Consider the following 15,228-nt stretch of genomic DNA (forward strand, 5'->3'; position numbering starts at 1 on the left):
CCGTTCAACTCCAAGAAACCTCTGGCACCCCTAGAGGTGGGGGTGTCATGTAAAAATAATCGAAAACGACGGGTTTTTGGTGTGGAATCCATAGATTTCGGGGTCGTTAAAATGAATATTGACACTAGCTATGCCGTTCAACTTCAAAACACGTAAGGTACCCCTAGGGGTGAGGGTGGGAAGAGGTGACATGTAAAAATAATTGAAAACAGCCAATATTAGTGTGGAATCCATAGTTTTCGTGTTCGCTAAGATGAATAGTGACATTCCCAATACCGTTCAACTCCAAGAAACCTCTGGCACTCCTTCAGGGGGTGGGAAGGGGTGACATGTAAAAATAATCGAAAACGACGGATTTTAGAGTAGAATCCATAGTTTTCGGGGTCGTTAAGATGAATAGTGACACTATCTATCCCGTTCAACCTCAAAACACGTCTGGTACCCCTAGGGGTGTGGGTGGGAAGGGGTTACATGTATAAATAATCAAGAACTACCGATATTAGTGTGGAATCCATAGTTTTCGTGTTCGCTAAGATGAATAGTGACACTACCAATGCCGTTCAACTTAAAGACACTTCTGGTACCCCTAGGGGTGGGCGTGGGAAGGGGATGACATGTAAAAATAATCGAAAACAACCTATGTTAGTGTGGAATCCATAGCTTTCGGGGTCGCTAAGATGAATAGTGACACTCCCAATCCCGTTCAACTCCAAGGTACGTCTGGCACCCCTAAGGTGGGGTTGGGAAGGGGGTGACATGTAAAACGACCGATATTAGTGGGAATTCATAGTTTTCGGGGTGTCGCTAAGATGAATAGTGGCACTCCCAATGCAGTTCCACTCCAAGACAGCCTTGGCACCTAGGAGTGGGGTGGAAGTGGGGTGACATGTAAAAATAATCGAAAACGACCGATATTAATGTGGAATCCATAGTTTTCGGGGTCGCTAAATGGAATAGTAACACTCCCAACGCCGTTCAACCCCAAGTTAATTTTACACTATAGTTAGAATTCATTATTTTCCTGTCTAATAGATGGTTGGAATAAATTAATACCCGGGCAATGAGCTAGTATGAAAATATTTTCTCAGTTTGTATTCAGAAGTATTATATTGCTGTTCATTGTAATGAACATTATGGGATGTTTCATATGTGAGGTTTGGACTACAGCATGAGGCCACGCTTTTCAATAAATAGGGCTCTGTGTATTATATCTTATAAAAATACTGAAGCGTGGTACCCAAACTTTAAAATAATAATGGTAAGAGGGCAACTATATAGAATTCTATCAGTAATGCATTGCCCATCTTCAAACATCCAGGGGGTAATCCCCAAGCGACTGCGAGAGTGGGGACGTTTCCTCTTATTCGCTACGATTTTACTGGTTAAGAATTGTTGATAACGGAGGAGATAAGAAGCCTATCTTTGAACGAGATTCGACACCATGACCTTTTTCATTTCACTCCTGAAATCAGTTTGTAAAAGTGCTAAATAAAGTTACAATATTACTGACGCTGAATAATAATAATAAAACTCAAAAAGATGCATTCCTGTCCTATGGCGTAGTGGTAACGGTTTCGTCTTGTATTCAATGGGTCCCGGGTTAGATCCCCGCTGGAGGGCCCATTTGTTCGGATACACTTTAAACTGCAGATCTAGTCCCGATTAGCTTGCCTGTGCATAAGGCGGACTTCAAACAAACTGCTCGCTTCGAAAGTTGAAATTCATTTTCCTCTTTGAGAACATAGGTAGTTGATATACACTGTTTCACTTTTGTAAATATTCTGAGTACGTGTGTTTCGAGGAAAATGCTTGCAAGAATATAGTTGTTTTATGTGAGTCAGGGAAGCTCCGTAGATATTTCGTACAAGGTTTCACACTGCTGGGGCCTCCCATGACCTAGTTTGTGTCAGCTGGTTGACTCGAATATCTCGGTGCCAGTCCTTGAAGTTGATTATTTTTAACCCATCCGCACGGGAATTGAATATCAACTGGAGTGGATGCAAAAATGCCAGAGAGACATGTGCATTTTTGAAATGAACAATCACTGGACCCCTCTCGTTATAATTCATGACAGGTACGGTCACCGGCAAAAAAAATGGGACACCTAGATCCTGAAATACTCGCTTCCCTGCAAGACGTTGTGTGTGTTGCATAACTGTACGGCGATAAAAGGATTTTAATAGCAAATTTTCAATGGGATCTTCTACTACCGCCATAGAGTTAGGCAACACGCCTTGCAGGGAAGCGAGTATTTCAGGATCTAGGTGTCCCATTTTTATTGCCGGTCACTGTACATATTAAGAAGGCTAAGAGAAAGCGGTTTAGGGGTGTACAATGTAAGAAATTTGATATTTTGTTTTTCGGTGCTGCCTTCTTTCTCCTCCGCGGAAATTGTGCCTCTATTGTCATTGCTGCGAGCACTTAATTTAGAATTTCAATAATAATACAGTAAAACCTCGTTAAGCCGGACTTCGCTTAATCCGAACAGGCAAAAGGCAAGAAAAAAAGCAGAATGCAATGTTTTAAATGTGTCTAGAAGTCAACAAGAGAACTTCCCAAAGAAAAGGCCGTCAACCACTGATGAAATTCTGTTTCCCGCAGACTTTCTACTGTACTGTATAGTGTATTTAGGCCTATGTCCTTTAAATACGCCATAATAAACGTGTTTTGTTGCTATCAACAGAGTTTTAAGGCATTTTCTACTTTTCTTTGAGGTTATTTCAGTTAATCCAGACTTTCGTTAAACCGGTCAACTTATCTCCTCCATTAGTCCGGATTTACGAGGTTTTACTGTATTGCTATAAACATAAGTTTTAGCGCGTTGAATGTTTGAGTCGTGGCGGCTCTTCTGATGGCTCTATAGTACACCCTGGACTGCATTATTACAGACTAACGAGGCTCTGGCGTCAGCACTTGCAGCCAGTAAAATCCACCGTCGGACTTGTGTTGTATCTTGTATGTGTTTTTGTGATTGTCACCACATCCATTTCGTCTCATCATCTTCGCGATTCGTCAAAAGTGGCAGAAAAGCTAAGTAAGATCAAACAGATGAATCAATCAATGGTGTGTATGGCTTCGAAGGTTTCATCTGTAATCATTGTTCACGCCCAGTCGTCTTGAGTAGCCTAGCAGAAGCAGTTAATCTAAAATTGAAATTACCAAAACGCATGGAATCCTAATTGGGCCAACGATGCCAACCCTCGCATAATGGGATAATCTAGCATGCTCTGGGAGGGAGAAATTCACTTCAATGGACGATATTTTGAGAAATTAAGAATAAATTTATATCCAGATCTTATTCCGGTACAAGGACATACTTTCCCAGTTTACCTCGCGAGGAACATTTCACGGCAAGAAATCGGAACAAAGTTGTGGGGCACAAATAAAACAAATTTCCCGCTTTGTAGTCGACGAATCATCTCAAACTTCCTTTAGTTCAATATTGAACTCATCTCGGAAAGTAGATGCATAACTTAAAATTACAGTCATCCGAAAAATAATTATAATAAATTACTATTACTTTTACTAATTATCAATAATTCATTATTATTATTATATAGGCCGTAGCACAATTTACCAGCATTTAGCATAATTTTACAGATACAAGACACAGCAATTTTTTTCTTATCGGGATATTAGCAACGCTGATCGGGACAAATTTTGGTAGTGTAATTTGGGTTGCATATCCAAACGGGGTGCAGGGTGAGAGTGGCCCCTCTTTTCTTGCTCAGTGCTCGATGTGGAATTTGATAGGTGGCGGAATTTTTGCTTGAGCCTTGAGGTTAACTGGGGTGGATGCTTTGCATATTTTTTTCCAAGTTGGAACCCTCCAAATACCAATGTATATGGTTTACATGGAGAAATAAATTGAAATTGATTACCACCTGGTCGGTGCTTCCTTCAGGAGCGCCAAACCATGCTGTCTCCCATTGAGTAGCACCAAAACCTTATTTTTTATTATATAAGTGTGCCTATTTTTAAAAAAAAAATGAGTTGGATTGGGTAGACAAGAATTGAAGTTACTCCTGCATAACACAATAATATATTTCAAAACCGTGTGGCAATTTAATCTAAGAGATTACTGTTATTTTTGTATCTTTAAGTAGCTATTAAATTAGTGCATACCTACAATAAACCTGCTCTTTAACAATACTTCAAGTATTTAAAAAAATAAGACTGCTGCTAGTTTTCATATTTAAAACTGTTAACTGTAAAACTCAAAGTTTTTATTGGAGGGTGGAAGCCTTTCCCGGGTGAAAATTTTATCTTGAGTCGGCTTTGCCCCCCTTCCATCCCTCTCCACTTCGAGCACTGCTCTTTCTAGATGTGTGAGCAAAACTATTGAAACACTTTGACGTTGACCGTACAGACCATAAACACGTCAGTTGCTCAGGTAAGCGCAAAATTATACTGGTGTGCATATGAGATAATGGAATCCCATTGTGAAATCCACCCTTCAAATTGCATTGGGGTTACCAAACAGAACGGCAAGGGGGCGGAGCCCATGGACAATTGTTTTTTTTTTTAATTTTCTATCGTAATCAGGTTCGTAGCCAGAATTTTATTTCGGGGGGGGGACTCATCCCTTATCAGCACGGGCGTTGCCAGAAATATTTGTAGAGGGGGTCAAATCTTAGATAAAACTTGATTAGTACAAATAATAATGACAATAATAACCATTACGTATTAAAAATATACCAATTTCAGTCCAAATTTATTGTTATTACATAAATTGAGAGACCTTGCTACTCGATCCAACGTATCAGTGAATATTTAACATAATTGTCGTCCATTATTTTTCTTATTTTGTAGTTAGTGTACCGAAAATCATAGTTATTGTATTTTGTTATTCTGTGACCTTTCACAAAGAAACGTTTTAGAAGCTGTGGATCCATTTATTCTTTGGATTAAATGGTAGAATATAAAAATATAAATTGGTTCCTCTATTATACACAACTTTTTTTCTATATAATGCAGTTTTTATTGTGGTTATAACTTTATTTCTGTTATTAACAATAAAAATAACATTTAAATTAGATATTTGTAGGATTTCGGTGGGGCTGCAGCCCCCTTAGCCCTCCCCCTGGCTACGTGCCTGATCGCAATATACTTATGCATCCCACTGTACCCAATACAATGTGGGAGGGTAGCGTAATTGTGGTAGGTTAGCCTCGCGTGAATGTTTTTCTATAACAAGAAACCGGCTGCTTTCACGCGTAGAGCGAGAACGTGCCACCGATGGAGCCTTCGTAGCAGTGAAGCACCGGATCCAACCGGTACGCGTCGATTCGAAACTCTGGTAGCGGAAAACTCCATTCACCCGTCGGGGACCGGCTCACTGGTGATTGACTGCAATCCGCTGAGAACTTGTTTCCGTCAAATTGTCCACACTGATTCATCGCTCGGCTAATGCGGCCGCAATGGGAGGCGACCAGATTTTTTCAGTACCGGGGAAACTAGAAAGACAAACGTTGCTGGCAATGCGACCCCCGATCGTGACGTGTTGATCAATAAATCCAGTTGCGACTTCGTACGTTCGGGGAGCATTTGGGTACTTTTGTGATATCCTCTGAGAAAAATAAGTTAGATTGTTTGGAAGGACACTGGATAACTGCTTGGAGAACCCCCTCTCGATTTCATCAATACTTTTGCGGTGAATGGTACAGTGGGATCCATAAGTATTTCTCAGCAAATTGTCCATGACTATTTTCTTTCGTTTTTATCTTACATTTTGCTTGGTAATAATTATGGATCCCACTGTACGAGGTTCAAACTGTTGAAGGGACGCTCACGAAAGAAAATATAACCATGTAGAGTGGGATGCATAAGTATTACCAAGCATTGGCGAACTTTGGAAAACATTGGGTATGCTGAAGTCGGAGATTTTTTAAAAAATAATTTTACGCAATAATATGTGTCATAAATAGGCTTAGGATTTACCCTAAAACTCGTTGCTTCTTCCTTGGTCAGAAAATTTAGGACTTTTACGCTTAAAAGCCGTTTGAGGCCATTTGTGAGAGGAATGCTTGAATTTTGATTGCCGATTTCGAAGATTATGCATTTTGAGTGCCTGTTTCGGGAAAATTATGAAAATCTGTCGATGTTCATAAATGTTAATGCCTGTTTTGTATTTTTCGGTTCTTCTTTGCTTGCCTATTTGGAGTTTTTATTGACTGTCTATGCCTAACCTGGTTACCAAACAAATTGTCCATCACCGCATTTATTCTCTTCACTTTACCCATGAGAGTTTCAAAGAACAAAAAGTCCAACAAGCTGCTGACAATTATGCAACAACATATGTGAAAATCTGTTCCTTAAAAAACATGTAGGATGTAAGAGGAAAAATTAATGAACAACAGTCCTGGCCAATTTACCGAGAAATAGTTGCATGTGCCGCTGTACAATCAACGGCAAATATAGATGCACATTTTAAAAAATATATACTAATAGCAGAGGACAACCTTTTTTTGTGAAGTACAATGTCATTCCCGAAAAATTCACAAAAAATAATGAAGAAGAAGAAAGAACAAAAATAACTATGGACAATTTGCATACTGTTATCTTCGGCACTAAGTGTACAGTCACGGGCACTGCCGGCTTGTAATGAATACATTGACTTTCAATGGAATCGTTACAAGCCGACAGTGTCCTTGACTGTACAATATACGGTAGAGAAGGGAAAGTAGCAGAACAAAACAGACATTTTAGGCAAGATTATGCAAAATAAGCACTAATCCTCAAAATAATCAGTTACTGAGAAAGATAAATAAGTTTGAGAAAGATAAATAAGTTAATCAAATATCTCTATGGACAAGTAATAATAATAATAATTCAGTAACCTTTGCCTTGACACATTATTAAAAAAAGAGGACAGCATGGCAAAAAAGGAGGACAAGGTCATAAAAAAGAGGACATAGCAAAAAATTGCAACACATTTGCTATTACTCATAATTTAAGCAATATAAAAGAAATCTCACCAACATTTTGTTCACAGATACTTTTCAGATGATCTCTTTCAATAACTTCCTCTTACCTTTAAGCAAAGGAAGCAAACTCCTAATCACTTATTTGACAAATGACAAAGAATATGTAACAATTCAGATTTGCTTTAACTTATTTCCAAAAACCGAATTAAATTTTTTTAGGTAGTTTAGATTGGGTAGAGAAATATGATTTTAATGCCCCACACATTTCTAGCACTCTTTCAACAGCAGGGGAAAGTGACAGTTGCTTTGCAGTTTACCTCATATTCGTTTCTGGTTATTTTCTTGCAAGATCGTTGTTGAATTTACACTTTTGCTTCGTTATTTCATGAAAGTAAATATTACTTAATAATCAAAATTCTTGCTACGCGTTTCTATATCGCCTATGTATAACTCGAAAAGGAACTGACCGACCTCCGCAGTGGAGTGGTTAGCACACCGCATCACAACACCAGCGGTCCCGGATTCGAATCACAGCCTAGGCATGGGTGTTCCTTGTGAGTGCCCCTTCATCAAAAGCATCATATCATCGCTCATACCCATCTTCGCGATTAGCTAAAAGTGGCAGAAAAGCGAAGTAAACTAAACCAAATTAATCAATTGAAAAGGAACTGCACAGACAACATGCATTCCAGCAGTCTCAAAGGGCAAAGCAACGAATAAGAACTTAGAATAAAAGTAATGACTATGGTGTGGAATTTTGCCTATTTGCCTTTTTAATTCCTTTGTAGTAACACGCCGGTTTTAATGTTGTAAAGTTCGTTTCATGGTAGTCCAAAAACGCATTTTTATAGTACCTATACATGCCTAAATTTTTTACGTGCCTTTGGCTTTCCCTACATTGAAAGATGTAAGGCTTTGTTGATGTTGTACTGACTGATATCTGGTATTCGCCAGATTTAAGGGTCTCAATTGATGTAAAATAGTTTTTTTGTTACAATGGTGCAAATAGTTTTTTTTTCATGATTTGTTCAAATTCGTACAGTCCTTAGCACAAGCTCTTTTTGTGAGAATCAATTAATTGACGATTCTCCGCAAATGTGTATTTCGATCAACAGAGTGTTAATAGTTTGTTAATCGTTAGCGCACTTTTATGTATAAACTGAAGTGCTAATACAGTGCTAACATTCAGTGCCTTTTCTTAGTTTATAGTACCTTTTTAAGTGCCTATTTTCATCATTTTGGTGCCTATTTGACTGCCTATTTCAGAGATTTTTAGTGCCTATAAATCCATCCCCTACTAATGACTCAGATGGGAAAGTGATCGTGTTCAGTTCCCAGATGCTAGGTGAGCATTGTTTGAATACTGAACGTGCCCCAAGTGATAAGCCTTAAATGATGATTGTTTTATGTGTAAGCATTCTCTGTGCAGCACATTTGCTATGGTCGATGCTATACTCTTTCCCAAAAAGGAGGACATTTACCGATTTCTAAAAAAATCCACCCGGACACCGGACAGAGACCTAAAAAGGAGGATAAAAGAGGACGTCTGGTCACCCTACCTTGGCCTCCAGCAGGCACTTAGCCAGGGGGAGGGCTTTGGCGCTGAAGCCCCCCCCCCCAAATCCTACAGATATCTAAATTTAAAAGTGTACTATGGTGGTAATTAATTTTACCACCTTAGCAAGATTAAACATATTGAAGAATAAGTTGTAACTACTGAAAAATTCATCTTCAGGGCTTCTACCCACCAACTTTTTTGCCTTTAGATGTCCCCTGCTGATTAGGGTTGAGCCCCCCCAAAATAAAATTCTGGCTACAGGCCTGGGAACCAGTATTTATGTTATTAATAATCGCTATCAGGGTTTCAGAGCTTTTGAATCACTGTGTATTATTTTAGTTATCTTGAATTGTACAATTACCCTGTAGTCAAAGTTCTTGTGTATTGAAAAAAAAAAATTGAAATTGTCAAAATTATACACTGTCAGTAGCATGGCCAGGATGTTGTATAGGGAGTTTTTAACACCCCCCTTTTGTAAGGGAAAGCTAGGATGAAGAAGAGATGATGGGTTATAACTAGGGCTGAAGTGATACTGATGTGGATGTATTGTATCATCCAATACTAAGGTGACCAGATATTTAAAACAACAAACGGGACATTTTTTGTATTTTCCTGAAGGATAAACGGGATGGTAAAATGTACACATTTAATATAAAAACTGTTTCATCAAAAATACTTATATTTGAAAACTAATTAAATAAATAAATACCATGTAAATAACGTACATAATATGATGATATGCACTGCACTCCAGCCAAGCAGTCCTTTAGAATTAGAAGTTGTTCATTGATGTTTTGCCGATGAATGGATCTTCTTCAGTACATCCTTCTTTTCAAATAACGTTTTTGTTTTTTAAGTTTACACACACGTGATTGAACACCTTATTAATCAACGTAACTTTCAAAGTTTGTGCTGAAAGAGCGTTCCTGTCACTTGTTCACAAACCATTCATGTACGAAGAAACTCATTCTGTCAGTGGGGACATTACTTCCAGGTGAACAGAGGAGAAACTCAAAGGAAATCAAATGCGTATTTTTAAGAAAAATTTTAATTTGGTACATTGTTGACATTGAAATATGAAATTTCTACCCAAGAATGTTATAGTCATAGTAATAGTAAAGAAGGTTTTATTATTACAGTAATTCTATGCTGATAAGTCATTGTCATAAAAAAGAGACTGTCCTAACTAATATGGTCTCCTTATCCAACCAGCTAATATGGGCCATCTGGTCTCATCCAATACCGTATCTATACCCAAAAGTATTGCTTCGTATTTCATCAGCAGTACTTGCTGATACTTTGTGGAGTCTGGTTATTTTTGTGGGAGTCCACTAAATTCTCACGTGACAATTCCAGGTTATTTTTGTGGGAGTCCACCAAATTCTCACGTGACAATTCCAGGTTATTTTTGTGGGAGTCCACCAAATTGTCACGTGACAATTCCAGAAAATTAGGCCAACATTGTGTAGCATATTGTATTAAATAATAGTTGTTTTAATTATCTCTACATGCAATACATTGAATATTTTAAACCCAAACTCGTAGATGAATGTGATGTAATAAAATGTTCTGAACAGCTTATAATTGTTCAAGCATCAATATGAATTGTTAAAAGAGTTTCAACATAGGTAAGCAGTGTACGTTCAGCTCCAGATATCTCCCGTCAACATGTGTTTAAGCATACCACTCTCTGTGGAACTCATTTCAAATGTGTTTGTTTGATTTTTTTTTTTTTATATATATAATTATTCATTTTCTGTGATTCTTAATTCAAGAAAGGAAGGGATTGATATAACCCACACTTATCTTCGCTTTCAGTTCTACCTTCAACCACTTCCAAGTGAGGCAACAGCACAACAGACTGCCCAGTGGCTGCAGACTCACAGATTTGGGAATTACCTTCGAACCTTCAACAGTTTCTCAGGTGCCGATATCCTGAGGCTGACCAGAGACGACTTCATCCAAATATGTGGACTGCCAGATGGAATCCGGCTCTACAATGCTCTGCATTCAAAGTGAGTGTCCAGACACATTCGTGAAAAAAATAACCTTGCTGTCACAGTGGTACTCCATTTTTGCTAATACTTTTTCCTACTTTTAATAATAATAATAATAATTCCTTTATTTAGCGGGTGAGGTTCAGCCTAAGTCTGCTCTACCATCTAACCTTTGTCATAAGCTACATAAGAAAATATAGGCTAAGTATATATAATATTGACTCGCGCACTTTCGACATGGCCTTTGGCCACGTCTCGTGCGCTCGCCGACGTGGTTCGCTTATTGGGAAAGTTTTGAATGTAAAGTTATGTGTGTATCGGCTCTAATATGGTACAAATATTCAAAATTGTCTATTTTCTTAATAATGAAATGAGTAAGTAATAACCGTTTCAAGATAGTTGGATGTTTTATATAAACAAATTCAATAGCAACACTAAATTGGAAAAGCAATATTTATGTCTTTTGTCATTTTCACATTTGTAAACGTAATTGAAAAATAATTGTTTTCCATCATTCCCCTCAAATTCCTGCCTCTCCTCTGTAATGAATTCTGATGCTCATATTTTGAAATTCGGAAACTAACTAACTAACTCCCTAGCCTTCTTAAACCCAAAGGTTCATGGCTGCAGCAACACAGGCCTTCCATCTTTCCCTATCTTGAGCAAGTTCTATATACTCTTTTCCATCCCTACCGATTTCCCTTAGGTCCATCTCAACGTTGTCCCTCCATCTTCGTCTTGGTCTTCCTACAGGTCTCTTACCATCAGGTTTCCCAACAAGAATCCTGTAAACTCCTCTTTCCTCTCCCACATGGCCTGCCCACCTAAGTCTTCTTGATTTAATTATTCTAATAATATCTGGACATGAATACAAATTATGTAGTTCTAAATTATGTAACCTTCTCCACTCACCTGTCTCCTCATCCCTTTTAGGTCCAAATATTTTCCTAAGGATCTTATTTTCAAATACTCTCAATTTATGTTCCTCTTTCAATGTAAGGGACCAAGTTTCGCATCCATATAATACTACAGGCAAAATTACTGTTTTGTATATTTTAACTTTTAGTTTCTTAGATATTAAACGAGAAGACAAAAGTTTATGAAGAGAGAAGTAACATGCATTTCCTGAATTAAGCCTACTTTTTATTTCCTCTTTAATATAATTTTCATTTGTTAATATTACTCCTAAGTATTTGAATTTGGAAACTTGTTCAAACGAGTTGTTATCAATAATTAGATTTTGATTATTACCTAACACTTGGTTTCGGCCTGTAAGCATATATTTAGTTTTCTCTTTGTTAACTTCCAAACCTATCTCTTTAGCAGTTTTGAAAAATATTTTAGCATTATTCTTAATTGTATTCACATCATCCCCCAGTAAGTCTACATCATCTGCATATGCTAACAACTGAGTCACACCATTTAATTTTAGTCCTTCTTTAGTTTCTTTTACCCTTCTTACAGCATATTCTAAGGCAAAATTAAAGAGCAATGGAGATAATGCATCTCCTTGTTTTAACCCATCATGAATTGTAAATTTGTCAGACATATTAATACCCACACGAATTTTACTTTCTGTTTCACTGGTGCATATTTTTATCATACTAACAAGCTTCTTAGGTATTCCAAACTCTACTAATATATTATATAATTTATCTCTTTTGACCGAATCGTATGCTTTTTTGAAATCAATGAATAGCTGATGCACATTTTGATTATATTCCCACTTTTTTTCAAGTGTCTGTCTGATGTGAAAAATGTGATCTGTAGTTGATCTGTTACGTTTAAATCCACATTGATAATCACTAGAGCCCGGAAGTTTGGCAAAATGCCTCTTTTTATCTACTGTATATATTGATAAAAAATTTCCAGATATACGTTTTTTTATGTTGTTTCGAATGTTTTAGAAGCCTTTTGATTTTGCCTATTTGGGACCCCACTGCCTATTTTTAATTATAATGCCTTTTTTGCCTTTTTCAATGAAATTTGACCATTTTTTAAAAAAATATGTTGGCATTTATTTTTCTTCCTTTTATTATGTGAATAATTTTCGCTTTATTTAAGTAATATTGAACTCACGCATGTTTCAACATTGCTGAAGGAGAAAAGTGCGAGAAAAAAGTATTTCATGCTCAGTTAGGATATTGCCTTTCGGTTAACATTTCCTTGTGCATGATTGACTGCTGAAGTGGAGAGGTTGATTTCGAACACAAAGAAGATATTTCTGAAATCTCCCTCTCGAACCCGAAAATTTCAGGAAGTTGCGCCTGAGCTTAGTTTACCTCCTCAACCAGTCTTGACGAGATGGGAAACCTGGATATCAGCAGCTATATATTATGCTAACAACCTTGAAAAAATCAGTGAGGTGATCGATGCTCTTCCAGAAAATGAAGCGGCTTCAATTCGTGAAGTGAAAAACTCCTGTGCTATTCAGAACTGAAGAATGAACTGTCGTTTATTTTTGCACATTATTGTGCATTGCCAGAGACAATTACAAATCTAGAAAAAAGAGGTGAGACTCTTGTAGCATCCATGAAAATCTTCGAGGAATCTATGCAGCAGATGATGGAAGTGCCAGGAGAAAAGGGGTCAGCTGTTGCGGAAAAGTGCAAACGTGTAGTGAGTGCAAATGAGAACGAAACAATTGAAAACAATTTGTGATATTCTAAAAGGTGAAAATGCTGTTACTGAAATGAGTCCAGCTAGATTAGCTTGTTTTATGTATGTTCCAATAACTTCTGTCGAAGTAGAAAGATAATTTTCTATTATGAAAAACATTCTCTCTGACAGACGACTATCAATGAATGTTGAGAACTTAAAAAAACAGCTTGTAGTTATGTGTAATCAAGACGGAGAAAATTGAAATGCTCTTCCCAATGTAGATTTTAACATTTTGCCAGAGATTATAGATAAAAGTAAGTGACTTCCAAATGTGCCTTTCTTCGCTTTATTTTGCTTTTTTTTCATTTTTAGTGCCTATTTTCCACATTATAAATGCCTTTTTGCCTGCCTATTTTAACAAAAATAAATGCCTCTAATAATCACCTAAAATTTCATTAGCATATGGGGTTAGTCTTGTTAAAAGAATGTTAGATAATATTTTATATGTTGTTGAGAGTAGAGAAATTCCACGGTAATTATTGCAGTTCATTTTATCACCTTTTTTAAACACAGGAACAATTATGGATTCTTTCCACTGTTGAGGGATTTCTTCTTTATTCCATATTAAACAAATTAATTTATGAATTTGACATATTAATGAATTTCCACCATATTTAATTAACTCAGCTGGTATTAAATCAATGCCAGGTGCTTTGTTATTCTTTAGCCTTTTAATAGCATCTTTAACTTCAGTCAAGTTAGGTTCTGGAACTAAAGGTTCTGCTGTGTGGACTTCATTTACTTCTGATTTATCTCCTACATGGACATTTAAAAGGTCATTAAAGTAGTTCTTCCATCTATTTAGAATATCGCTTGGGTCAGCTAGAAAATTACCATCTTTATCTTTTATCAAGTTTACTTTAGGTTGCCACCCCTTTCTAAACTCATTTACATCTTTATATAAATCTCTGATATTTTTATTTTTGCTGTTTGTTTGAATTTCGTTAATTTTGCTTTTCAAGTAATCTCTTTTTTTACTTCTAAACGTGTGGTTAACTTCTCGCTTTATTCTATTATAATTGTTTAGATTTGTATCATCCGAGTTATTTAACCACCTAAGTCTAGCCTGATTTCTTATTTCTATTAGATTATGACATTCATTATCAAACCATGGCTTACTTTTTCTCGGTTTATGGTATCCTATACTTTCTTTAGCTGCTGATTCTGTTGCATTACGTATGTGCTCCCAATTCTTATTTACGTCTGTTTCATTTATATTTTCATCATCATTTAAATCCTGCAAAACATCAAATCTATTTGACAGTTTGATTTGGTAATCTTCCTTAATTCTTTCATCAGTAAACTTTCCTGTATCAAATTTTAGAACTTTTAGATTTTGTTGCTTATGATTTATCACTGAGAGTCTTTCTCTTAATTTAGAAATTACTAAATAATGGTCACTGGCACAGTCAGCACCTCTATGTGTACGAACGTCAATTATACTAGTATGCCTTCTCTTATTAATGAGAATATGATCTATCTGATTATGAGTTTTACCATCTGGAGAAGACCAGGTATATTTATGGATATCTTTATGTTTAAAAGTGGTACTTTTCACAATTAAATTCTTTGAGGTTGCAAAAGTTATCAATCTTATACCATTATCATTACTTAATTCATGAAGACTCTGCACTGTAAAAAAATATGTCAAGAAACAGCAATATAAGGTCATGGATGTTCCCAAGGTAAAATATTGAAATTCGGAAAGTCTAGCATAATTCACTTACAGTAGTTTTCGGGGTGAAAATAAACTTTCTTTGAGTTCCCTAGCAACGTCAGTTTCCATGGTCAACAACATGCACAGCAAGCTCTAAAGAATTGTTTGTTATTATACCTCTAAATATTTAAGTAAAACAAGCATGATGTAGATATTTTCTTATTGAGTACCAATATATAATTATATCTGGACTGAATCTCCTTATTATGTAGATGTCACCCTTGTTTGAAGCACCTTTTCTAACTAGGAGTTGATTCATCTCTGTGATCTGTGAGAAATAATGTAGCTTGACAATGAAGACATGAATGAATCAATCAATCAATCAGAAAAATTCCTGTTGAACGGGTTGCTAAGGACATAAAAAAGGGC

General features: G+C 36.6%; 1 protein-coding gene across 6 annotated transcripts in view; it reads left to right on the forward strand.

Annotated features, from left to right (window-relative positions):
• Window positions 1-15,228, forward strand: part of LOC146004289 (transcription factor CP2-like protein 1) — a 226,762-nt gene that overhangs the window by 195,143 nt on the left and 16,391 nt on the right. For all 6 annotated transcript variants that reach the window (XM_083143005.1, XM_083143006.1, XM_083143007.1 and 3 more), the window contains one exon: window positions 10,303-10,499. In XM_083143005.1, coding sequence (XP_082999131.1) covers window positions 10,303-10,499 — 197 coding nt within the window. The remainder of the gene's footprint in view (window positions 1-10,302; window positions 10,500-15,228) is intronic.

The sequence above is a fragment of the Lepisma saccharinum genome, chromosome 21 (genome assembly GCF_977018435.1).
Source record: "Lepisma saccharinum chromosome 21, izLepSacc3.1, whole genome shotgun sequence".
Taxonomy (NCBI): Eukaryota; Metazoa; Arthropoda; class Insecta; order Zygentoma; family Lepismatidae; genus Lepisma; species Lepisma saccharinum.